The 26,993-nt window shown below is 40.7% G+C and overlaps 2 protein-coding genes across 3 annotated transcripts in view; one reads left to right on the forward strand and one right to left on the reverse strand.

Annotated features, from left to right (window-relative positions):
• Positions 1-26,993, reverse strand: part of IFT140 (intraflagellar transport 140) — a 95,016-nt gene that overhangs the window by 15,595 nt on the left and 52,428 nt on the right. The gene's annotated exons all lie outside the window — the stretch shown is intronic.
• On the forward strand, positions 411-26,869 carry TMEM204 (transmembrane protein 204). The gene is made up of 3 exons (XM_085075315.1): positions 411-1,500; positions 14,038-14,193; positions 24,688-26,869. The coding sequence occupies exons 1-3, from the start codon at positions 1,221-1,223 to the stop codon at positions 24,930-24,932; spliced, it is 681 nt and encodes a 226-aa protein (XP_084931441.1). The 5' UTR covers positions 411-1,220; the 3' UTR covers positions 24,933-26,869.

The raw sequence follows: 26,993 nt of genomic DNA on the forward strand, positions 1-26,993 counted from the left end.
ACCCACAAACTGGTTTGTTATCAGATTGAGCATCTCAAGTTTTTATACTTCCTATTTATCTGCCACAGTCCCTCCTAGTGGTGCAGAGGCGATGTGGACATCAGGGCACCCCTGCAGTGCTTTCGTCACACTGTCCAGCAGTGAACCCCAATATTGTTTTGCTTCTAGTAAAAGGTATTTCAAAATTCCTTTCCTCAATCCACTTCCACAGAGCTGAAGCTCCGAGGGCTGAAGCTGGGATTTCCTTCCCTCCTTTTCCCAAGGAGCTCCGCTGTGCTCCCCGGGCTCCCCGAGACGCTGTGGATCCTGGCAGCCCTGCTGGGCAGCGGCAAGGGGAGGAGGCATGAGGCGGGGAGGGGGCTCTCCGAGGGGCGGAACAACAACTTTAGAAGTCTCCATAGTCTTTTCCTTTCAGGAAACACATCCTGTTAATGTTTGACTGCTGTGGCAGTGGCTCTGTTTTTTGCAGTCGACTACGCCCTGAGGCTCACCAAAACGAGCCACAAAAACAGCCATTTCCTCCTGGTGGGGAGGTGGGGGGGGCCTTTTCCTCACCACAGTGGCTGTTCTCATCCCAGCACTCACAGCTCGGCTCTTCAGAGAGGGACACGGCAGAGCAACCTCCTCGAGATACTCCAGACTTCGAGATCACCTTTGGGAAGACCGCATTCCCCTGTGGCTCGTCTTGCTTTGAGATGATGACATCTGTCACCGTTTGCAGGATATTCTGAAGTCTGCACCCAAACGCAGGCTTTTGGAGCAGCTCTGGTTGGCTTAAGGACCCGGCGCTCGTTAGGCTACGGCGAGCATCCCAACCCGCCTCTGCCCCGCCTCAGCTCAGGCTCTCCTTACCCGAGACTGGATTCTGTCTGGATTCGCCCCGTGCAACACGGAATGGACGTCCCTGGCATCCAGTTCACCACGGGACTGGCATTACTTATCAAAGTGCAAGAAGGTGGATAAGTCAACACTGGGAAGGACCTAAAAAAGCTTCTTCTTGTTCTTATTTTATGGAATTCTCCTATCTACCTCAGAAAATTCTCATTTCCTTGGTCAGAAACCCCTCTGGAGTTCACTTCAAGAATGAACGGTGATGTCCTCTAGCCCCCTGTAACACCCCAGCGCAGCTGCCCGTTCCCAGACCAATTTCAATGTGCTGCAGCTGACTGGGACCTTGTGTTGTCTATAATAAGAGACTGACAGCACGCTGACAGTCAGATATGACTGTCCAAAAACTGGTAGCCACAGCTGTGTTGGTAGCCCTGGTCTCACTGATCCTTAACAACGCAGCTGCCTTTACCCCCAACTGGGTATACCAGACGCTGGAGGACGGGCGCAAGCGCAGCGTAGGGCTCTGGAGGATGTGCTGGCTGGCAGAGTGGAGCAGAGGGGGTGCAAGCACCAGTGCCAGACATGGGCAAGGGGAGGAGCAGGAGTGTGAAGCCCTGGGCTGGGGTTCAGAGTCGGCTGGGTTCCAGGAGTCACGCAGCACTGTCAAACGTAAGTTCAGTCTCTTGTCTTCTCTGCAGACACGAGGTCATGATTGATAGGGTGCACCTGGTCCCCAGGAGTTCAATGGCCTTGAAAGAGTTCAAACCCTGAAATCACTGTTATCTGTCTTAGTCTAAACATGTCTTCGCATTCATTTCCAAAGTTCTGAGAAATCTTGCGCTCATTTCTTCCTCCTGGGCTCCTGCCATAAGATATCCCTTCCTCCTCAGTGCAACACTAACCACAGTTGCTCTGAATACCCTAAAACTGAAAAAAAAAACCCCAAACCCTAAAAGGTATTTCAGTGAATGACATGCTGAGTTATTTCTCCATTCTGTTTGCTTTTGTTGGAAATGCCAGGAGCAGAAAAGACAGAAATAGTTGTGGTAAAAACATGTAAAATTGAGATAGATCTTAACATGGGTAACTATTCTTCTTGGTGAAAAAATACAATTAGTATACAACTTGGTGACTACAAAAATTATTAAGCATAGTGTATTTTTCATTTTTCACTTTCACAGACTTGTGGGATCTGAAGAATGCAAATCGCTTACTCCAAGCTAGGAAAAATTATTGGATAACATGAGAATTACAGAAGTGATTAATAAGTAATAAACCTTACGTATCACACTCATAGCATTAATGGTGCAACCCTGCTCTCCCCGAGCAGAACTGTACTGGAATAGGATCGCCAAAAGGCTTGGGTTGGAAGGGACCTTAAAGATTATCCAAAATACCTCCAGACACCATGGCTGGGACCACAATTACCCTGGTGCCAAAAGGTTTCTCCCCTAAACCCACCCCTCCCCCCCACTCCCAGACTGTGAGCAGCCATTCCAAAGGGAATCACTGCTTCCACCACACCCTTCAAGGCATGGAATTTAACTGAACAAATGTCTGTAAAGTCCATGCTTCGACTCCAGGATTTTCCCAAGAATTTCAAGGATGCTCATAAACAGCTCTGGCACCTCTGAGGGACGGTTGGCAGCATCAGTAACATACATGATTTCAAACCAGATTTTTTCATGGTTTGAAATGTGGAGAAAGAGAAATTGGTCCTTGGAGTTTCTTAGATCCCTCTGGAGAGACACCAAAGAAATATTTCTTTTAAAAAATGCTTTAATGTGGACCCATTCCAGATCATATTTTCCAACAAAATTATGCAGAAACATTTTTTGCACATTTGCTAATACTGAGCCTGCATAAATCACAAACAGAAAATTTCTCAACTGTTTTAGAGTCCTTACCCTTTCAACACTTTTTTTAACTGAGAGAACTTTTATAGCAATAAATGGTTATAAAAAGGATTAGACTGTGGGAGAAGTTCCTTGATGTGTATCTGCAGCTTCATCTCTGGAATCACTTCCCCAATTAATATTGATATGCCATATTCTAACTTGAAAAACCATGTACCATTCACGAATTGTAGAAGTACATGTTATGTACTCAACACTGGAATGAGCTCCTGCACAGTGAATTTGGCTCCTGCAGCATTTTTAGCACACACGCTTGTATTTCTTGCTCAGAAGCATGTGGCGCCTAAAGATGAGGGGTATTAGTTTCATGGCAGAACTGTCTGGGCAGCAGTTTCTGATGTCATATAGTAGGATAATGTGACAGAAAATTTTAGAATTTCCAAGTAATAATTATAGCATGATGAAGTACTCAGAAGAATTCTCTGACAACCACTCTTGAAAATTATAATTTAAAGAAAGGTTTTCAACTCCAGGGACTTGATCTGTATAGGAATAAAACATCCATTCCCTATTTAATGTGGAAGCAAATAGTAAGCAAAGGTCAATTCTGAATCTTGATAAAGCACTTAAAGGAAAATTTCACCTTTGCAGCTGTGTCATGACAAACTCAGCAGGAAACACAGCTGTGGCATTTATTTTTAAGATAATTATGTTTCCATGGATGTACACATGGTCAGTATGAGCCTGATTCTGCACCCATGGATTTGTCATTTTATAGAATTTCTCTAATAAGAAATCACACATTATTTTAATACTTATGGCAATCCTCATCTGTCACTTGTAAATAAATCACGGACATGCAGGGGTGTTTATGTGTGTAAATGCATGTGCATATATATACATACATCTAAAAATAACTTTATAAAGGAAGAAACATCTTCGTCAATGCTGAGTTACCACGAAGTATTTTGGATGCCATTTGTAGAACAATATAGAAAATCTGTTCTGCCAATAGCAATGCAAAAGAGGCCACAATCTGGCTCACATAAAACAATGTATTTATACACATGCAGACATACATATTTGGCGGGAAAGCTATTTATTTCACAGTTCAACAGAAAAACTGTAAGCCCTTTGGGAATTTGCTTGTCCATGTACTAAAGACTCCTGTGCAAGCAGTATGTAACTAACAGAGAGCTATAGGCATTACTATAAGCTGGCTTCCTCCCTGGCAGAGAAGTACATTCTTAGAACCTGCTCTTCACTGACTTTCTCTCCCTGCTCTTTCTCCCATTGAAATCACAGAATCATGGAATGGTTTGGGTCGGAAGGGACCTTAAAGCCCATCTTGTTCCACCTCTTGCCATGGGCAGGGACACCTTCTACCAGACCAGGCTGCTTCAAGCCCCATCCAACTTGGCCTTGGACACTGCCAGGGATGGGGCAGCCACAGTTTCTCTGGGCAACCTGTGCCAGGGCATTACTACCCTCACAGGGAAAGAGTTCTTCCTAGAAATGGCAAAAAAACCAAAAGGAAATCCAGGGACAGGAGTGAATTGTATTAAAAATACACGGAAATGAAGCATTGCCACGTGAACTATTTCTGCAAGGCACAACATAAGAAGCGTGGGCAACACGCGTGGGAAAAGCACTTCAACTCTGTCCTTCAAACCTCACTGCTCCTGGAAGTGGAGATCCCAGGCCCTTTCACTTTTTTTTATCTACCTTTCTCTTTCTCATCCTCTTGCTGTGCAGCCCTGCACCTCTCTTTCTATCACCTGTGATACTGAAAAGCTTCTGTGATGGCTCAGATGACAAACAGCAAAACAATCCCCAGGTTAGAATGGAAGCTTTGGGCATGGGGATGGGATAGGGTTTTTGCTGGATATTTTCCCATTGGATTAAGGAGTGATATCAGAGTGCAACAAGTACTGCTGCTACCATGAGCTAAGTGATAAAGGTGTAAGGATGGGTGAGATGGCTCCTTTTTAATGGTAATAAACTCTCAGATCTGAAACCTTCACCTTTGATGAGAATCAGCCCAGCTATGAAGACATCCCTCTAAGTTCTTCTAACCTGGACAAATCACTGAATGATGCAAACTTAAATGCTTCACAGAGAACTCAGGTTGTATAGCCCCTCTTCAAACACTTGAAGGAAACCTGGCCAGGTAGCCTAACTCTCCTGTCACCTGAGTGTAGGCAAAGACATTTGACAAAGGTTGTAGAGCTGCAGTTTCAGAGCTGTTGCAAAATTTTGGAAGATTATGCTCTTGCCTGCATCTCTTAACACTTCAGAAAAGAGATAGTAGAAACAGGTAGTAGAAACACAGCCTCAGTAAGAGCTGGGGTAAGACAGCATGTCATGAGTAATCAACATGTACCTTTGTGCTCATGTCATGCGTGATCCGACCCAGCAATGCAGCCCCACACAGGGACACGTGAGCTACCTTGAGTGGTGAGAACATGCAGCTACACCACCAGTGATGTCTCTCAGAACCAACCCTTCCCAAAGCCACTTATGTTCTGGCCCACTACCATGCCAAGAATACTGCATGTACACACCAGATTACTTGGAATCAATTTAGATATTTTTAACCACACTGCAGGGTACAAATATGCCCTTAAGTTCTGCCATGCTCTGAGGCTATCTCTTTATGGGCACAGGGAGATGATTTATTCATCAGCTGAGGTCACAGTTTGTCCCTTTTTGTCTAAAGAACATTAGGAACAATGTGAAAATGCAAGAATAGGGAGGGGTTTAAAAGACACAAAACTTCATGGGGTTCTTCAGAGCTGCAGAAGACATAAGGAAAATCCCAATAGTGGGACACGTATGTCAAGTTTAGTTGTCCAGAGCAGGACTGCTTGTGGGAATTGCAGTTCTAATGAGGAGTGTAACCCACGCCAGGGAGAGGCATGGCATCAGGAGCAGCCATATGACTGCCACGGAGACTCCAGGAAAATACCTGTCCAGCCTGGAGGGATGACTGGTGCACACACATGGACACAGGGGCATCTGGTGGCTGAGGCAGGATGCTGCTCAGGGTGGGAATAAGGAACTGAGCCTTGCTACAGAGGCAGCCATTCACCTCAATGCCCATGTCTACTGCATTGACACAAAGTTCCAATGTCTCCAAAATTTCCAATTTCTCCAAAATTTGGCTGGCTGGAAGCCAGGCTGAGTTAAGCAGCTGAGTGTGCTGTAGATGTGCTACTTGTCTGTATATATACTTGTCTCCATATATAGAGACCCAGAAAGGAGGTCAAGTGCATCTGGAGAAGACAGGAACTACCATCAGATTCTAAAAAGCCCCAAACCTTATTATACACATGATATATATGTTGCCTGATAGACTGCTCAGGCTGTTCCACGGAGATGAGGCAGCATGGGCAGCTGGCAGCTCAGGGTTTATGATTTCCTACCCTAATATCTGAAATATGGGCAACATCTGAATATGTGAAACAACTAATTTAATGACAGAGGCCAGTAGAGATTAATTCTGAGAGACATGGCTTTTCAAATTAGAGTGAATGTTCATTTTAATGTTGGGGTACAATTCTGTGTACTCATTTAGGAAAAGTGCAAAACTCCTTGAGATTCAGGACAGGAAAACAAACCTAATATATGTTTAAATGCAGTACATACACAAGTGTTGCACAGAAATACTTGTCAGACCAATCAGTGTTTGGTTACTCTTACCATCAAGACTTTGAATTCCATTAAAGCATTATGAGTGAAAACGGCTCTGGAGCTCTTGAAAATTTCAGATTAAAGCGTTTATCAAAGCTACCAATACAGAATACCCCGCTAAGATTTATAAAGGGGCAAGTCAAGATATCTAGACAACTGATGTCATCAGAATCAGCTGTGTCTATTAAAAGTGATCACTGTATAGAAGGCTCTCAGTGCTGGGTTTGTAAGGGCTCATCAGTTAACCATAAACATTTGCTTATGTTGAAAATAGTTAATGGAGCCATGTCTTCATTCCACAAGTAACGACCGAAGCTGTTATAGAACACACCCACCAACCACACTCTTCTCTCCCTAAACAAGATCTGTCTGCCTTTCAAAATAAGCATTCAAATGTGAAGTTTCACACTTAGATAAGCTGAATGGTAAAGTTCCAAAATACCTAAAGGGATGGACGATTCCATCAGTTTGTCACATCAGAACATTATTTTAATTGTGTCAAAACAGGTTGGGTTTTCACTGCTCCCTTCCTCTTCCATAAATTATTACTCTTCAGTGAAAAAAGCATAAATTGCATACTTCAGAAAGCCTCCCGAGAGCTAAAAAAAGCAAAATAATTTTTGAGATATCCTTGCATTCATAATTTTTAAGATATTCATCCAGCAACAGAACATACTGAGGACTCTTGCAGCTGAAAGCTCTATGGCTACTTACAAAGAGTTTTTTTAATGAGAGCAGGAGAGACTTTTCAGGACAAAGTCAGTAAGACCTGCAAACAACATGATCATGTGGAATGGGTACAAGGCAAAAAAGAAAAAAATAGATTCAGATCTGTTTCACTTTAAAGAAATTAGTGGCTATTCAGACCATCAAAATACATCTGCATCACAGAGGCACTTCTTTATACCTTCCCACAGTCTCAGTGACACAGTCATGCAAAGGTGCACTGATACACTGCCAACATTTGGCTTAGTTTGTTTCACAAGTACTTTTAAAGTCTTTCCATATATTTCCTGCTCCAAGAGGATATCCAAGAGGATAGCAATATAAATACCACAAGTTTAAATCAACAGAGGAAATTAGATGTCAAAGACTTTATAAATAGAGCACAGGTTTGGGAGGTATAGGATGATGCTGACAGTCAATAAATAATTACAGTGGTTCTATTTATTGTCCCTATTATCTCAGATTGTTTTAACAGTAAGCGCTGACCTCCTTTACCCATGTGGTAAAATGAAGCACAGTTGTACTTCGCACTTTCATAGTGCTCTTGATATCCAAGGCACAGCTCCAGCTGATTTCCACAGTAGCTGCAGAGACCACTCAGCACATGTGATCTTTGCTGACAGTGCTGACATCCAAAACAAAAGAAACACATGATTCATTGACAAAAGTTTGACTGAAGTGAATTTTTTTTTTAATTCTAAGGAGGGGTTTCTTCTAAAATTATTTATTAATACAGAATCCAGCTCTCCAGGCTGGAACTTAGGTTTGTGAACAGCAAGACCGTAAGTAAGAGTCAGCAAGACAGAAGCCTTGTTCTTTCTGACTCTTACTTTTTACCCATTTAAGTTCAAGCATACTATTCTGGCTTTTCCCAATTTTGGATGTTTGGTTTGCATTTCTGAAGTTCCTATAATGTGGATTTTAAAAATTTCTCCAAAAGGCTGAAAAATATGATGCATTCTTTATCTCAGGATAACACCTCAGCAAAAACATCAAGTTCCAGAGGAAAATGGCATGCTCAGTTAGAATCTCTGATTATATTAGAGAAAACATAATTACTTATCTAGTTAGATTTTTATCAGCAGATTATGATCTCAGCCTGCAGACATCCAGCCCAAGAACATGAAGTCTAGCACAGTTACAAGAAATTGAAAACGTGTTCTAACAAAAATAAGTGAAGCAACTTAAGTGTAAGGAGCATTACCAGTTTCATCTATAATGAATTAGAAATTTCTTTTCAGACACACAACCATTTATCCTCCTTTCCAGATTAAAGTAATGGATGAACATGAAGCACTTAAAAGGACAATCAGGTACATCTCAGAATGAATCCTCAATAATTCACCAAGTAACTGGTTAATAAATAATCCCATAATTCCAAGATCCATAGGAAACAGCATCAATAGATTTTTTTTAAAATTAATTTCATTATAAAAACAAGAAGCAAAATCCCTCAGGAGATTTAAAGAATGGATGTCAACATAGATGCAATCAGCTTTACAGCAAGCTAAGGTGGCAACACCCTTCAGCTGAGCATAACCCATCCTGCATTATTTAGAGTTTAAGAGCTAGTTAAGAGTTTCAGTACCATTTTTGAGATGCAGCAGACTTAGTGTCCTACAGGGGACAGGGATAACAGCACACTCCCAGTCAGCTCCTACAGCTCAGATGCCAGCAGGAGATTGTGAAGGCACACAGAGATGTTGGGAGTCAGCACTGTCCCCATGCACTGAATAAATGTGTGGTCACTAGATTCTTCGCAGGGCTGGACACTTAACAATTTACTCACAGAAGCTGGACTAAAGTTTGCACTAAAATTTTTGTTTACCAAAAGGGGTCTTTCTCATGGGGAGTTTTAGACTACTATGAAAATACCTTGAGCCATTTTGCTTAATCATTAAAAAATTAACTGGTTTCTTTCCCTCTATGTGGTCAGAAAAGGGGAAGAAACACTCACATTTTAAGCAATTAACAGAATATGATTTTCCAGTGAGATCATCCTTCCTCATTATCGCAAAACACTGCTAATTACTCTCCAGTATGACTAACCTACTTCTGCAAATAGTCCTGCTATCCTGGAACATAACGCCAACAGTTCTGGGGCTATCATGGATCCAAACAAAACAAAATTGTTGCTTGTAAATAAGAAAATCAAATCAATGTCTCTAATCCAGATGGATACAGCTGGTTTAGAAAGTGAGCAAAACGACAAGGAATCTGACTTGGTCTCATCCTTACGAGTCTGGGGTTTGACTCTTGATTAATCACTATTTTAAACAAAGCAGAACTCATTAAGTCAGTTCTGGCTATACAAGAGTCCCAACTGGATGCCCTGAGACAAGTGACATTAATAATAATAAGTTCAAAACAAAAAAAAAGTAGGATATCCAAAATACAAAACACCTATATCATGACAGTCTAAGGCAATAGATTCTAGAAGTGAGGGGTTAACACAAATGCCACTGGTAACTATGCAGACACTAAAACCACTACGAACATCTTGTTTTAGAAATTCTCATTAACAAACCATTATGCAAAAGTTCATCAAGTGGACACAAAAAGTGCAGTGGACACAGAAAGTGACACTGGAATCATGGCTACTATAAACGAAGCTGAAATGGTTGAACAGATGAGCCTAAATTTATACTAATTATCAAATCTATAGAAAACTCATCAGAATAGACTTGCTACTTGCTACTGATGCTTTTTTGCTGTACATGTAATTTAAAATAGAGTAAAATAGAATGAAGATAAATACTAAATTTCACAGCTTTTACAAAACTATATTGCAGCTAGTTTTATACGAGATTAGAAATGTTTATTCCTGGATTGAGCAGTCATTCAAGCAGAAGAAGAGCTTTGTGGCCTGGCCTTCCTCAATAAGATTTCCCTCTTCAATGGATTTGGGTCGAATGCTGAAGAAATATTTTGATATTGCACACTCAATTCCCTTTCTTGATCCATACTGTACATTGGTTGTTCTCACTAACAAGAAGCCAGAGCTGGTGGTGCAGAAGCCCAGCTTAGGGTTGTGTATGTACAAAATTAAATTACAACGTGCTGAGTGGATAGCACGCAAAGTCACAATGGCTGTGAGTAAAGAAGCACAGTCACCTTTCACTTTCAGGCTGAACACAATTAACAAGCTCTACAGCAAGAAAAATGGACTTCATGCATTATTATACAAGCTATACATTATTGACGGGCTGCCCAGAGTAGGGGTGGAGTCCCCATCCCCGGAGAGATTTAACAGATGCATGCATGTGGCACCTGGGGACATGGTTAGTGGGGGGCCTTGACAGTGCTGAGGGCACAGTTGTACTTGATGATCTTAGGGCTCATTTTCACCCTACACAATTCCATGATTCTAAGTCTGCTTTTTTCCCCAAGAGGAATCATTACAATTCTAGAACAAAACCAAAATATGACAGATCATACATTAAATAAACTAAAATCTCTCATATGAGAGATGGAAAGGTACCCATGTTGTAATACCTTATTCCACAAAAATAATTGTCTTCACGTTTAATGAAATCATACCAGCTGCTTCATTCTTACTGTACCAATCATCAGCCTGCTGCAGCTCCATGGACCATGTGCAACCTTCTTTTTGGTTAAAAGGAGCACCTCTGCTAAATACCCATTGCGTTTCCGCATCTCTCTGAACAGTGTAGTGTATTAGGCCAATAAACATGCCTAAATGTTTTTACAAACAGCAGCCAAGATCATCAGTGTTACCTGTTCAATGCTACTGCACTTCGAGCTGCAGGAGAGGACAATGATCATAGAAACATTTTGTAAAGATTAAATTATTACAAATTTGCTTGAAGTTCAACTGAGTCACAATCAGAAACCTACTATTTTTAGTATGCATGATATAATATAATCTGTGGCAAAGCTAAAAGTCTTTGTAATACAGTTAAGTCATGAATAGCAGCAAAAGCAAAAATTTGGTGTTCATTTCTGTGTTGGGGCAGTATGTATTTCTGGCATAAACTTTAGACTTTTAAAGGTTATTTATATACAGAGGCTTTTTTTTTTTTTTAGCTCATACATACTGTATACAGACAAGGCAAAGGAATCCATTATGGCAACAACTTCTTAATTTCATGCTACAGATAGTTCTGTCACCAAATGAAAGTATTAACAATGGCTACAAGCCTACTCTTACTTTGGGCATTTCTCCTTTGAAAGTCATTATCTCTTCAGCAAGCACTGGTCCTCAAAGTATTACAGAAGTCTATCTGAGTGGAAAAACAGAATACTCCAAATGTTCAAAGTTTTACTGGTGTTTACAAAGCTCAGACATCCGACTGTGATTCCATTATCAGCCAATGTGCTTAATGACCTGTGAGCATTCAATATGGCAAGAGATGGAAATGCTGCCAATGCTACAAGGGCAACTTTGGAAGTTAAACACAAAATCTTTGAACAAATTATTTTTTTCAGTAAAATAACTTTCCTCTCTGGTCAGAAATTAACTCACTAGGAGAAGCCAAAATACTTAGTATGTTACCTTCTTAACATTTCATTCAATGGAAAAAGTTTAATGGACTATGGTTCTTAACTAACTCTTCAGATACAAGACTATATTTTATTAAATTTTAATTAAATAATGAGTTGTTACTTAAAACACTGGAAGCTAAAGATGACCTACAAAGGGAAAATAAAGGGCAAACATTTTTATGACTCACAAAAGTAGGTCAGACTTTATGATCAAGAGAATTCAATTTACTCTTGTTTAGATCAAGTTTAGTTTTCTGCACTTCTAGCAGTCTCCTTGGAAGATCAGGAACCAAATTCTGGTGGTCAGTGCATCTACCAAACTTAAAGCTAGTTAAAACACTTCTAAAAATTTGCTGAATATTCATGTCCACAGCCTGTCTTTCTCTAGTATATGCCAACTTAAACATGGTGCTACTTCCGTTGCAGAATAGCAATGACACATTAACAAGCAATGTGGAACTGGCACAATGATATTTGTAACTCCCACCTTTTGCTAGAGGAAGGAAAAGGATAAAACCAGGACACCCATCAGGTTAACAAGAAAAGTAGGGAAAAAAGCCTGACTAAAAGTACCCAACTTTGCAATTAATATATTCCATTCAGTAGCCAGCTGGGAGACACATTTTAATCAGGTTTCTAGCCAAGACTGCAGATATCCATGTCTGTACTCATTGCTGCATTTGTTCTTTAATAGAGAATCATAGATTATCTCAGGTTGGAAGGGACCTACAAGGATCATTGTGTTCAGTTCCCTGTTCCTCACAGGACTACCTAAAACTAAAACATATCACTAAGAGCATTCTACAACAAACCACAGCTCTGCCAGCCTTGGTGCCGTGACTGCTGTCCTGGGGAACCTATTCCAGCGCCCGACCGCCCTCTGGGGGAAGAGCCTTTTCCTAATAACCAACATAACCCTCCCCTGGCACAGCTCCAGCCATTCCCTCGGGTCCTGGCACCAAACAGCAGAGATCAGCACCTCCCCACTGTGAGGAAGGTGCAGAATGTGATACGGTTACCCTCAGCCTTCTCTTCTCCGGGCTGGACTGGCGAAGTGACCTCAGCCACTCCTTGCATATTTTACTCTCGAGGCCTTTCAACATCCTGGTTAGCCTCCCCCAGGCATATACCCTCCCATCATTCAATGTCCTTTTTATTTTGACTTTGTCATCCTCCCTGTCATGGTGTTCCAGTATGGATTCTGGCCTGTACACTTTGCTTTTCAGTTCAAGATCCCTGCTCAGCCAGGCCCGTCTTCCCTGCTTGCATGACACCCCATGCTTTAGAATTGCAAGCTCATGTGCTATTAAGAGGTCACCACTTTCCCCACAAGTTTCTCTTCACAAATTGCATATCTCAGAGGGCACCTTTTCTAGCTGGCCCTTCAGTCCCTGTACCAGAAGTTACTTTCAACATGCTTCAGAAATTTCCTGGACCTGTTTCTGTCTGTTGTATGATATTCCCAGTTAATGTCTGGAAACTTAAAATCACCCGTAAGGCCCAGGGAAGTTGATCTAGAGATATCCCTTAATTCCTTGTACTATAATTCATCAGTCATTGTCATTGTCCTGGACTGCTGGTCAATAGTAGATCCCCACAACATACTCGCACAACTTCACTGTTTGATATATATGAACATATACATATACATACATACATGTATGTGTGTGTGTGGATGTACACACAATTTTAAAAAAGGTAACCTTTTACCTGTACATGTAGGTTATGCCCTAACACCTCATTCAGAACTGCCAGGCCTTAACACCTTCATTACAACCATTTCCCTCATTACACAGATGGAAAGTTAAAGATGTTTGCAGTGCATCCCAAAGATTAATAAATGGTAGAAGAACAAAAATTTAAGAATCCTCTTATACAAAGCTTCTGTACACTAGTAAGACCTTAGCATTAATATCCACAGGATGTTTTTTAGGACAATACAGATGAACTAGGGGGAAAAGAAATTCAGGGTGTTATTGGTTTGGCTTAGGGATGATAATTATTATTGTAGGGCATTGAAAAAGTATTTATGGTTCCATTTCAGTCTGTGCCACAGAAATATAAAGCAAACATCAATCCTACCCCAAACAATTCTGGCTATGGATTACAGGTAGAATCTTCAGTGAAGAGAATTCCAGCATCTCCAATGGGCCATTCTGGAAAATCAGCTGCTTGTTTCATGCAGTGAAGCAATACTTATAGGATGCTGTGCAACTAAAGGAATGAATCAATACATATGCTGAAGAAAATCCCTTCTTAATCAGACCCCAGGGAAGGCAGTTAGAGCAAGGGACTGCTGGGAGAAGCGACAGTTGTCTGAGAATTGTTTTCTATGGACTGACAAACTTTATATTCCTGCTCAGTGAGGATTTTCTTTTTCCTGATTTTATACCATTGTAACCTTATGCTGCTTCTGTTTCCCTAGTGCAGTTTGACATGATGCGTGCTTGCAACCTCATCGCTACGGTGGCTCTGACTGTCGGCCAGCTCCTCTTTGTACTGGGGCTGATGGAGCTCCCCATCATCTCCCAGGATACCCAGTGGTGGGAGGAGGCTATAGCTGCTGTGTTCCAACTTGCCAGTAAGTCCACTTCTTTCTACTGATGGAGAAGTACTCAGTCTCTATTGATTTCAGGTGGAAATGTGTTTCTTACTTTATAAACCTTTCAAGTGACAAAGAATAGCAAAAAGGCTTATATCTAAGAAGCAAGTTCATTGTCTCCAACAAGCTCTCCACAAGAGATTCTGCAGTACATGAATAGAAGCTTTTATCTGGGATATATCATAATGAGGTTTCTGCCAACCAAAAAAAAAACCAAGCCTTTATTATTTCCTATGAAACCAGGATACATCGTAATCCCACAATTTAACAGGGCAAAATATACTGAAGGAGCAGTGAGGAAGCAGAGCAGAAGGGCTGAGCAAATTTTTGAAGTCTTGTTGAAATATGACTATTTGATTTTAGCTAACTGACTTTTACTCAATGACCACCAGCTGGATTTTGACAGACAAATACATTTGCAATCCAGCAAAGAAAGCCAAAGTCAATTCATACCACTGACTGCTATAAATAAAATTCCTACAGCAATTTTCATGGACTGTATACAGAACTGCATGAGCAAAAGAGGAAATGGGTTTATCACAATTCCATTTTGACAGCAGTGGCAATAAAGTGTAAACATTCTGTAGTAATACCTTTCATTACTACATAAAGTAACCTCAGTATTCATTACACTAGGAGTCCAATCCTATATAATATTCATGCAGAAAACTGTCATTCATGGAGTTACATTCAAACTGTTTGCAAGATCAGATTAAAAATACAACATTCTTACATTTATTTATTTATTTATTTATAAGAATGTATTATTCATGTAAAGAATAGGTTATAATAAAGCAACACCATTTTATCTAAAGCTTTCATTCTAACTCTAACAACTCAGAATATTAAGAATGGCATAAAACCACTGAAACCTCAGGTTTACACCACTGGAAGATCAGAATCTGGCCTAGGTCATTTAAGTACCCTCTCACAGCAATAAAATGTTTAGGTTTTTTTAGGTCCATTAAGGATGTGGAACCTGAAATCCAGATGAGAGGAGGAGACTGCAGAGGTTCTGTAACCCTCAACCTGATCCATCTTCCAGGTGCAGCAAGCGCCTCAAGCACTACTCATTGCTTCCAAAAGGCAGATACACATCCTTGCCATAACAGCCCTCCCTACAGCCCCTTCATGAATGTGTAACTATGGATAGCTCTCCCTGACTATCTGCATGGTGCCTGCTGAACTCTCCCATCCTCTCCAAAGTCGACTTGTTTTTCCAGAGTGGAAATGCATTCTGGCCCTGTTTGGATGTGTTGTTTCATCAACAAACAGTACAGGGGACAGCCGTGGGCCTTTCTTCTACCATGGCTGCTAATTTTAGACTGGGCCTTTTTTTTCCTGTGCTGGAGTCTGTTTTAAACACAGTCAGAGAGAGACTGAAGGGCGCCAGGATATCCCGACGCAGGAGAAGGAAATGCCTGCTATTACCTGTTATGCAAGCTGAACCTTGAAATCCCCAGTGCTGGGAGGGGACAGGCAAGGAAAGCCACAGACAGAATGTTTAACAAAACACAAAAGAGAATGGCTGAAGAAGCTTTTGGATCAAGGAGCTCATCTGCCTGCCTATGTTCAAAGGTCTGAAGGGGTGGATCTGGCAGCCTGTGACGATATGAAGACAGACATTGTGATGTGAGACTCTGCAGAAATAACACAGTGACTATCCCTGCCCCACTCCCCATACCCCTCTGCAGTTATGCCACACTCTCCTTTACCATCATCAGGTGGTTTTCTGCCCTGAAGTCATTATATTAACTTTACATCTCATTATCTTAATGTAACTTTATGTTTAAACAAACTCCTTCCCAATATCCAGAACAACCAGCTGAAGTCTTCTAGAATGCATACTTTTGCAAAAAGTAGGAAGAAGTCGTTATATCTGCATTAACCCAATATAAAATAGACTTCTTGGAGACCTCCTTAGTTTTCTGGAAGAGTGGTACATCAACTGCTGATTCCCTGCAAAATCAGGGGCCTGCACTCACTAAACTCCCTGGACTGGGCCCCAGGCACCAGCATTTTAGACATTGTGGATGAAGTGTCTTTGATATCAGACAAAATCCATGTGCAGACAGTGAGCAAGCCTACCATTTCTACTGCTCTGATGAAGGGCTGCTGCTGTATCTGGAGTCCGAGAGCTCTATGTTGAAGGGGAAGACAGTGGCCGACCCACATCCTATGAGCCACAGGTGATATTCAGTCTCTGAGTCTCCACTCTGAAACAGTAACCTCTCAGACATTCTCAAAGAAAAGGAGCAATATTGAGCAAAAACATCAGACAGTGAATATGACACATATTTAAAAGCACTTGTCCCATGCAAACAATACAAAAGAAACCCCTGCAAGGCTCTCTCCCACTTAATTTGAAGATTTAAAGCCAAGGTACTTTAGATCAGACAGATCATTTGTGTGAGAAGAGCAGGTAATGTTTAAGAATGAACAAACTTATTAAACATTTATGAAGTATTGGCCGGGTAATTTTTGTTTATTACACTCTCAAATGAAAAAAGACCAGCACCAACCTTCTGTTTTTCCTTTTCAAAATCCAAATGATCTAAAGAATTGTTCTGCAATTCCTCGTACCTTCAGTAATTTCAGAAATTATCTTGCATCATATTCCCTCTAATTCCAAATTCTGTTTGATCTCTGCCTTTCATCCTGGAATATGACAAGTGCTAAAGAGAATCGCAGCGGTCACTGGTAGAATGAAATCTCGTATTACAGGGGAAGGTTCAACCCACAATTTTCTTGGTTTTACTCAGCTGAAACTGTGTGGATTTCATTACAGTTTCCCATGGTATGAACAAAAGTCCTTGTTGGCTTTTCAAACTAAGTGTGCTAAGTATTATCTCCAAAGTCTATCACAAGCTCAAATCAACCATCTTTGGTTTGATCCACTGGAGCTTGCGGTGGCTCCACGCTCCACCATTTCCTCACTCCTGCCACCTGCACAAGCATTTGACAGCCATTCAAAAAGGATGGATCTCTGACAGAAAATAAAGCCCCAGGAAGCAAAGAGGAAGGAAAGAAGAGAGGAAATAGCAATGCTGTTTGGGACAGCAATGGGATTCACACAGCTCCAAAGCTCCATAGCCTCACACCTCCCCATGAACAGGAAAGCAAGCTGTTTGCTTTGGAAAAGGCTCCTGGTGAAAATGGAACCAGCGTTGTACATGGAATTTTGTGTCAACACTCAGAAATTTCCCTCTAGAGGGTTTTCACGTTTCTGTTTTTTTCCAAGGACCTGTTACAAACTCCATGTGCCAAATATAGGATCGGTAACAGCTGACAGAAGAGCTGTTTGAAAGGGAAATCCAGACTAACACAACAGGGAAGAAAGAGCACTTCAGAGCATATTGAACTACTACAAACAGTAACCTGCCAGACAGGATCAGTCCTTGAGGGGCTCCAGCCAAGGCTTGATCTAGTCCAATGATGATTATCACAGACTTTAGAGAGAAATATTAGAAACTTAATAGGAAAAATCTGGGATAGAATATACTTTACATTAGATCTCATCCTGGTTTCTGAACACCCAAGACTGCAGTAAACCTTAATCATAATGACTAATTATCTTAATCACAATAATCTTAATCATAGTGATTTGCCAGTTGGCCTTCAGCATTACGTTACTTTAATATATAATATCTTGAAGATTAAAAAGTTTTGTGTTCCTACTGAGCTTGTCATATACAGCCAAATAAATTAGCCTCACTTCTGAATTTCAAACATTGGTGATATTCCAGCTTTGCCCACCATGTTTTTCTGCTGACAGCGTTTCACTCCAGACCCCTAACGCATCACAGGAAAGCTGAGCTCATGCATACTTTAATTTCTGGGCTCTTAAAACTACATCAGACACTTTTTGGATCATCTTCTCCAATCACTTTAGATCAGCTGATATCCAGAAAACCTCAATGCACAGAAGAACAGCACAGCAGCCATCAGAAAACACGGCTGAAGATATTCCTGACAGCAACGTGATCCTGAGCTCTGTATTACTTCCTTCCACCTTTTTGCTTCGTAACACCCTCACGCCTGATCTTTTCTAAGATGAAGTCTATGGAACTGTAAACCTAAAGCTTTCTGAAAAGAAGCAAGTAAATGAGATGTTTTAAGTAACCTAAAAATCATACCAAAAATAGAGAATTTGACTGCTTGATTTGTGCTAAATGTTTTCACTATTTGTCCATTTTATTTCACCTTAGTGCCAAACTTCCCTGTTCTTTATGTGGACTGCAAATGTCACAGTAAAGTGATTTTGTTTTCACATATTTGCGAAAGGAACCACATTTGCAAAGATTCTAAAATTTGGATGTCTATCCCATTTATTTTTTCTGAAATGGTTCCCGGGAGCAGCTGAACCAGCAAACTGGAAAGCACAGTAGCTCACAAGAAGTGTGGTGAACTCCTCATCTGGTATAGCTGCAGCAGGGAAAAGATCAGCCTATATTCTTTAAGGCTGAACACTGATAAGAGCAGCAGGCAGGTTGTTGTGGTATCTCAATGTCAAGGGCACATATTCTGATTAGAAATATGGTAAAAAATATATTACCAGATAAATATAATTTGGATATGCAAGGATAAGGAGCATATTTTATGACAGACACAGCATTAAAAATAATGCAGTAATGCAGAGAAAAGTGTGTGAGATGAAAAGTACCTCAACTCAAATATTCACTTTATTGCTTATGAACATGCACATTATATATACATGGAGGTGTCTCCTAAAACTATTCCAAACCCCATTGTCTCGCTAGAGCCAATTAAACAGCTCTTATACTCTGATGTATCCAGAGATGAACAGAGCATTTGAACAACAAAGAAGATGACACTGAAACATCCAGGAAGATCACCTGTCAATGACTGCTTCTCTCTGCACAGGGTATTTCTTGCACAGGATGACCCCACCTGCAGTATTGCGGCCCAGTCTGGGATCCTCGGCATGAGACAGACATGGACCTGTTGGAGTGGGTCCACAGAAAGCCATGAAAATTCTCCAAGGGTTGGAGCACCTTTGCTACAGAGACAGCCTGGGAGAGCTGGGGGTGTTCAACCTGGAGAACAGAAGGTTCTGGGGAAAACTTACTGTGCGTTTTCAGTACCTAAAGCGTGCTTAACAAAAGACAGAGAGTGACATTTTACATGGGCAGACAGTGATAGGACAAGGGGAATGGATTTAAGCTGAAAAGGGGAAGACTTAGATTAAATGCTAGGAGGAACGTCTTTCCTGTGAGGGTGGTGAGGCCCTGGCACAGTTTTCCCAGAGAGGCTGTGGCTGCCCCATCCCTCGAAGTACTCCAGACCAGGCTGGATGGGGCTTTGAGCAATCTGGGATAGTGGAAGGTGTCCTTGCCCATGGCAAGAGGGTTGGAACAAGATGGTTTTAAAAGATTCCTTCCAACCTAAACCATTCCATGGCTCTGATTCTTGACAAGAGCCCATAGCTGTGCCTGGTATGAGGTCTACTATGATTAAAGCAGAGCTTTAACTGGCTCCTGCTGCTTCATAATCCAAGAGGCCAAGCAATGCTCTTAGTTGACATCAAGTGTGAGAGTCTACACATTCATCCTTATTTAAACAGCTGCCCAAGAGGAATTCTGCCTAGCTAACTGGGAATGCTTTTCAACATTCCATTCAAAGACTGGTGTAATTTCTAAGGAAACCTCCAAAAGATAATCAACAAAAGCAATTTACTGGCAACAGACCTAATCTAATTAAAGATTTCCAACATAAAGTAGGATTCACTGCCTTACACTAACTAAATCTTCCATCAGGTTAAAAGCAGGGACTGACAAACTCAACATAAGTGGAAAGCCCTTGTACTTCAGAAAAGTGAGAAACAAAAGGGTCTTATCACCCCTGAGAAGCTGTGCTACTCACATGTTTAATTCTAAGAGATATTACATGCTACCAAAATCCTTGGAAGGAAATTTTAAATTAGAACTAAACAAAACAAAAGAAACAAGCAAACAAAAAACCCAAAACCAACCAACCAAAAAAAAAAAAAAATTACTGTACTTAACAATGTACAACCAAAGCCTCAAAGGCCACTTGACTCTAACAGTCATAGTCTAACTTCCCTGTGGCATTAGACACCAAAGCATCATCCAGCCTGGTGCTACAATGAAGAGCACGTGACTATCACAGAGGCCCCATATTTGCCTTGAACTGTAACAACTCCTGTTGTGCCAAGCTAATACAAGAAAATATGTCTATTAATGAATAATTTGCATAAGTCCTATAAGAATCACTTCGTGAATCTATCTCATGTTGATAAATACAGGTGAGCTCATTCATACAGCCCATTCAGGCATGTGACTCATCACAGCTAAATCATTCCCTGTGAAACTTGGTGGGGTACATAGAAATGGAGTGACATATTTCCCTTCCCTGTTTGCAGTTCTGCACAAGTGTGGGAGGTGTATTCTCAACACTCTGGCTGCTCTATTTTCCTTCTTCTCCCTTTTACTGGCAGCAAAACTCATCCTACAGGACAAGCTGTAAAGAGGAGGATTATAGAGGATTATAAATCCCAATATAGACTTTCTGGTGACCCAGAAAAAACAACGTTGATATCTTCAACTGCACTATCAGTGTACTAATAAAAAGGAAGAATGAAAATCAAGAGGTGTCTGAAAAAAACAACAAATTATCACAGAAATGAAAAGTGACTATGAGAGATCTTTTAAAATGCTAAAATTCTGTAGTTTGGCTTGCAGCCAGTCACAATCAAACAGGAAATCCAGCACACGGATCTGAAATGTAAGTTCAAAAAGTAACATTCTCCAAACCCACCCCCACTACCACAGCCAATACTGTTCCAACCAAAAGTCTTCTGAGTGACTTCGTTATCTGTTTCCTTCCCAAGCGGAAAAGCCACCCCCCTCCCAGCTTGTTTTGCTGCAGATGGGAAACAACTGGAGATAAACAGCAGTTCTATGGGAAAAAAGACACTTCAAGTAATCTCATCAGGATTTTTAGTGAAGTTGTGGCCTCTGTGCAGTCTTGAGACAATAAACAATAAAATTACCTGAAATTGATTGATGTACTTAATTAAATTAATTCAGGGAAATAGAGCCATGCACCTCAAAGTCTTGTCATCAGTACAAAACAGAAAAGAAATTAAATCAGATGAAAATGTTCAGTATTTTCATAAAGAAATTTAAAGAAATATGTCCCTTCTACAGCCCTCATCAACCTCTATTGTACACTGTGAGATCAAGCAGCCTGATGGCAAAGAGAGAAATTTTCTGATTATTTTTAGTAGAGTTATTCATGGGAAATAGTCTGGGAAGCTAACTGTCTTCCTCTAGGTATTTTACTGGAATACTGAAACTGAATTCAGACATTGTTACAAATATATCTATCTAAAAAGAGAAAAGTCACCACAGGCCTGGAGACTATTTTTAAAACAAGGTTAATTTTTATAGGGCTACTTCTAACTATTACATGGCACAAACACGTGAACTGCATGTTTTTGCCCAGTCATTTAGAGAACAGACTACATGTTCCACCCCAGTTCTTGGCTGGTGTACATCAAGATCCTAAGGGCAAGGAAAACATACATAGCACATCAGAACACTTTGCTTCAAGAAGTCTGTTACAGACAAAATCTATCCAAGCAAACTTTGAAGCTTTCATACATCATCATCTTCACAAAAGCAGCATTCATCAAAATTTAAAACTCACCATCCTATGCAAACTCAGTCTTTTTGTATCATTATGATTTCTTCGCCCTTTGCTCTGGAGTTTCTGTATTTATAATTCCCATATCAAGCCATGCAAATATGAAATAAGAATGCTGTAAAATAATTTTCTCAGTGACATTTCTGTTCTGGAGTTCTCTGACTCCTGCAGAACTGTAAAACTAATTGTATAAACTCTCCAGTAACGTACTTCCACCTCTGCTGCTTCTGTCGTGTTGTCAGTTCTTAAACATCAGTTCCTGTCTAAACTGCAGCAAAGGATCCTAAACAGAATATACATTTTCACTCAAGAGGCCTGGCAACTGGCTCCTGTGATATGTCAGTTCTGGGAGCTCTCTAACACAGTTCCTCTACCGAACTCAGCCACTGTAACAGAACTGGGAAAGGAGATAAAACTTCTTGCATGACAAGCTGTTATGTCCTTACGACTCAGTCAACAACCTAAAACCCATCCAGGGTACATTAGACTTTTTTCACAACAGAGTGGAGAAAAAACAGTAAAGAGCTACTCCTCCCATACGAACCTATTTCCTCCTTACCTGTCCTCAGGCAGAGAAATGCCTCACTCCAAACCCTCGCCAGACATGCCAGCTGTGGGACAGTGCTACCTCAGGAGGAGAAGGTGCAGCAAGCAACTGAGTTAAAAACCGTCTTCTAGGTAGACACAGGAGAGCCAAGGATGCCAGACATCTCCTGAAGGAATATTCATTCAGTGTTTGTATTATGAAGAGGGGGATTCAGCCTTCATTTTACTGACTCTCAGAATAGTACAAGTGTCACACCTTTAAGTAATGATTTTTTCCTCCTACTTGTATTTAATTTCCCTTCTCTGTTTTCTATCTGTTTGTAATTTGTGTCTTTTCTATCTTCACTGCATTACTAGTACTCTTTTAAGAAAAAATCTTTATACAATGCATACTCAGGATGTGCTCTTTCATGGAAAATCAAGGGCCAGGGGTCACACCATTGCCATGTATCCATGGGGACAGTGTTTGCAGGCACAGGTACTGCGGCTAGCTGAGAAAACACCATGCAGCCACTGGGACTTGCTCTTGAGTTCTCCTTACTCATAAACTTAGGAAGATGGTATCCAGATATGTTCTGGCAGTTCATGGATATTTGTTTATCCAGTCTTCCTTCATGAAGGGGTCCTTTTGGCAATGACATTCCTTTGTTATGGTGGTGGTTAAGGGAGAGAAAACTTTTTTTTGGTTAGTGAGGCAAAACTGCCTCTTTGTGTTTGTTTCAATATAATTACATCCATTAATTACTTCTTTTAAAAAGCTGAAAAGTAATTTTGCTTGACAATAGGTACAGGAAGAGCGGCTAGGCTGGAGCCCCTTTGCTCTGGAGCCCCTTTGCCCTGGAGCCAGGCTGAGAGAGCTGGGGGTGTTCAGCATGGACAAGAGGAGGCTCTGAAGAGAACTTAGAGACCCTTCCAGGGCCTAAAAGGGCTCCAGGAGAGCTAGAGAGGGACTTTGGACAAAGGCCTAGAGGGACAGGACAAGGGGGAGTGACTTTGCATTGCCAGAGGGCAGGGTTAGATGGGATACTGGGAAGAAATTCCTCCCTATGAGGCTGGGGAGGCCCTGGCAGAGGTATTCCCAGAGAAGCTGTGGCTGCCCCATCCCTGGAAGTGTCCAAGGCCATGCTGGATGGAGCTTGAAGCAATCTGGTCTAGTGGAAGGTGTTTCTGCCCATGGCAGGGGGTGGAATGCAATGAGCTTTATGGTGCCTTCCAATCCAAACCATTCTGGCATTGTATGGTTCTGTGATAATACAATAAACAGAGGGCAGAAAAGTAATCATGTGGTTATCAATGCATTCTTCACGGAAAGGGCAGTCTCAGTAACATGAAAAAGGAGGTGTAAAGGGATAGAAATTGCCCCTTGATCTAATATGCATCTCCTGCATGACTAGAACAGTCACCGCACCTCACTTCTGAAACAACATTACTATTCACCAGTAATGTAACCACCAAAGAGAACATGAAATTTTTTTCCCCAGTTTTTTTTGCAAATCACATTGTAACACCTGAATGGAAATGCTAGACAAGTCCAGTGTTATTTCTCTAAGATTACCTGCCTTTTAGGGAACTTAGTACTGTGCTTAAGGTTGTGAGGACAATAGAAATTTTGCCTTCAGTAGCTTCTGGAGGTATGACATTACATCTTCCTCATAACACTTTTTTCCAGCAAGAAAAAGTAGGACCACAAAGTTCCATTAATTTCACCTTCCCTCTTTTTTAAGTTTCTGTACATTGCTTTTTATTATTTCTGCAAGATAGTTAGCTATTAATGATCTTTGCAGTTTACATAGTGGCCTGCCTTAAATAAACATTTAAAAATTTTAGAATAAGTGTACATACTGTGAACAAGAGATTCTTTACTATTATTATGATTAACACGGCAATTTTTTTCTTTTGGCAATGGGAGTAAGAAAGAGGACATCTGTGTACATGATTCAAGGGCATGGGGGAAAAAAAACAATGTGAAATACAGCTCAGTGGGTGTAAGAAATTTAAATCAGAATGCACATATTTAAACCTAATACTGAGCTTCTGTTTAAGGCACTCTCTTTGCATGTATTGTGAGGCCCAAATATGCCTTCAAGAACACATCCAGCATGTCATAATGGGGATGGAAAGGCTCTACAGACCTATGAACTTATGAGTCTGTAAATGTTGAGATGCCTATGGCATTTTGCCACTACAGAAATTCAAGAGAAGAACTCATTAAAAATAACTCCGCCATTGTGCTTGCAGGTTTTGTTCTGGTTATCGGACTGGTGACGTTCTACCGTATCGGACCATACACGAACCTCTCATGGTCCTGCTACCTGAACATTGGAGCCTGCCTTTTGGCCACACTGGCAGCTGCCATTCTAATCTGGAACATCCTTCACAGGCGTGAGGACTGCATGGCGCCCCGGGTCATTGTCATCAGCCGCACCCTGACCGCTCGCTTTCGCCGAGGCTTGGAAAATGACTATGTTGAGTCACCGTGCTGAGAGAGCACACTTGAAAGGGGAAAGATCTCCAAGGAGATCAGCATTGGAGTTGTTTTCTATAAATATATGCTATAATTTAAAACTAAGAGTAGAAGGACATCACGATGCTCACTTGTGTGGGCAGAGGCCCTCAATCATTATTCGGATAGGCTCCACCCTATATACATACGTATAAAACACTATATATATATATATATATATATATATAAAAATATATATATATATATATATATGTATATAAAAATATTGCTCTCTCCCTCTGCTGTACAGCACAGAATTGTTGGGTTGGCTGCATGGCAGTGGGGTCAGCTGGAGAAGATACCGAGTGTGTGCAATGAGAATACAGAAAGAGGGAACCAAACACATTTTCTCTGTCTGCATCAAGTTCCCCCACTCCCTAAAAATAAACCAAAAAGCTATTGGAGACCAGTCACAATAGCTTGGGAGTTAACAGGCAATCTGAGAAAACAGAAACCTCACTATAGATTAAGTGATGGGTTTAACAGCTAAATTTCATGAGTCTCTAGTCCTTCCATTCACCTGTCTACAAGGAACAAATTCTCATTAGCTGCAACACATGCTCCCAGCCCTAGAACAGACCAGAAAGCAAAAAGCAAAAGCAGCTCTAACTATTCCAATGTAAAGAAAAGGATTGCACAATAATTAAGTTGCATTTTTTTCAGACATTTCTTTTGTATCCTGAGACAAAGGTTTGGTAATGTCGTATGCATAAACAGACATTAAAAATGAGAAGGGTACGCAGCTAGAACAGGCCACACATGCTACTGGAAAATCTGTTTCAATGTTACATTGAGGACAAATATCCACAGGAGGCTACCTGAACTCGCTAATAATGAGAAATATGATTAGCTTACATTGTTGGGAACTATTATTGGAAAGAGATATTCCAGCCCAAATTTGTTTCTTTTCTCTCCAGCTAGTTATAACATTTGCTGTGACATTAGAGTGCTATGGCAGGACACCACCTCTGCCCAGCAATGCTCAGAGCCACATAACACAGGGAATACTGGAGAACAGAGCTGCCACTCAAGCACCCGGGCTGGAGAATAAGACAAATATACAGGACTTCAGAATTTTGAGATTTAAAAACAACTTGCCGGATAACTTAGTATGGTAATGAAGTGAAAAATTAATACCTTTAGAATTAGGTATAATGTTTATAAGCCTTACCCTGAGAAGCACATGGCCTCACAAAAGTCATATGCACATAATTTTCAGAAACAAAAAGAATGCATCAAAAACTATTATGCAGGAATACGTGGAATATAGGAACCTGAGGCAATGACAGGTGTGTAAGCGCTCTCAGGATGCTGCTCTAAGCACAATTAGTGATAGGTTTGAGGGACCATGAGCTGTGAATGTTACAAATTCCTTAGGACTGTTGTGTTGCTCCCAGCTGAGTACACTGCTTTGCTTGTTTATCACTATTTCCAGACTTTGTTAAAATGTGGCTCTTGAGTTCTGTTCTGCACTCAGTTTCAATGTGATAAGAAACTCAACCCTGACTGCTGCTTTGCACCACATTCCAAATGAGCAACACTCTGCAGAGACTGATGCTCTAGAACAATGGCACTGCTTTAGACTGTCAGGGGAAATATCATAAAGTTGACAGAGTTTCTTCTAGCAGTAGGTTTGTAAAAACCAGCTAAGATTAGTATTCATCTGCCTGCAATAATTTCTGGGATAAAAAAGGATTCCAGAGATAATATGCTATGATTAAATGCAGGGGTTTTTAAAATAAAATACTAGAATATTTAAGAGACATTATATTATTTCCTCTAATATTGCAATATCCATATTATAATAATGTACATTTGAATTTAAAAATCAGTTATGTGGTTGGTAAATCTGTAATACTCGGTATTGCTGTGATTATTTTAGATGTATAAATAAAATTGTGAATGTTCATTTTCTTCCAGTGATGACATGAGATTTTTGCCATTCAGACACACGATAATGTTGCTAGTTATTAGTCATTCTTTCTCTTTTAGTAAAAAAGAATCCACAGAGAAATGCCTTACTGACAATGTCTTATAGACT

Source organism: Lichenostomus cassidix, chromosome 14 (genome assembly GCF_008360975.1).
Source record: "Lichenostomus cassidix isolate B80296 chromosome 14, HeHo_3.0, whole genome shotgun sequence".
NCBI lineage: Eukaryota > Metazoa > Chordata > Aves > Passeriformes > Meliphagidae > Lichenostomus > Lichenostomus cassidix.

Bases quoted from the DNA above. Each gene is read 5' to 3' on its own strand.
- TMEM204 (XM_085075315.1), top strand. From the start codon at position 1,221: ATGACTGTCCAAAAACTGGTAGCCACAGCTGTGTTGGTAGCCCTGGTC. The intron at 1,501-14,037 runs GTAAGTTCAGTC...CTGTTTCCCTAG, and splicing joins GTCACGCAGCACTGTCAAAC to TGCAGTTTGACATGATGCGT. The intron at 14,194-24,687 runs GTAAGTCCACTT...TTGTGCTTGCAG, and splicing joins TGCTGTGTTCCAACTTGCCA to GTTTTGTTCTGGTTATCGGA.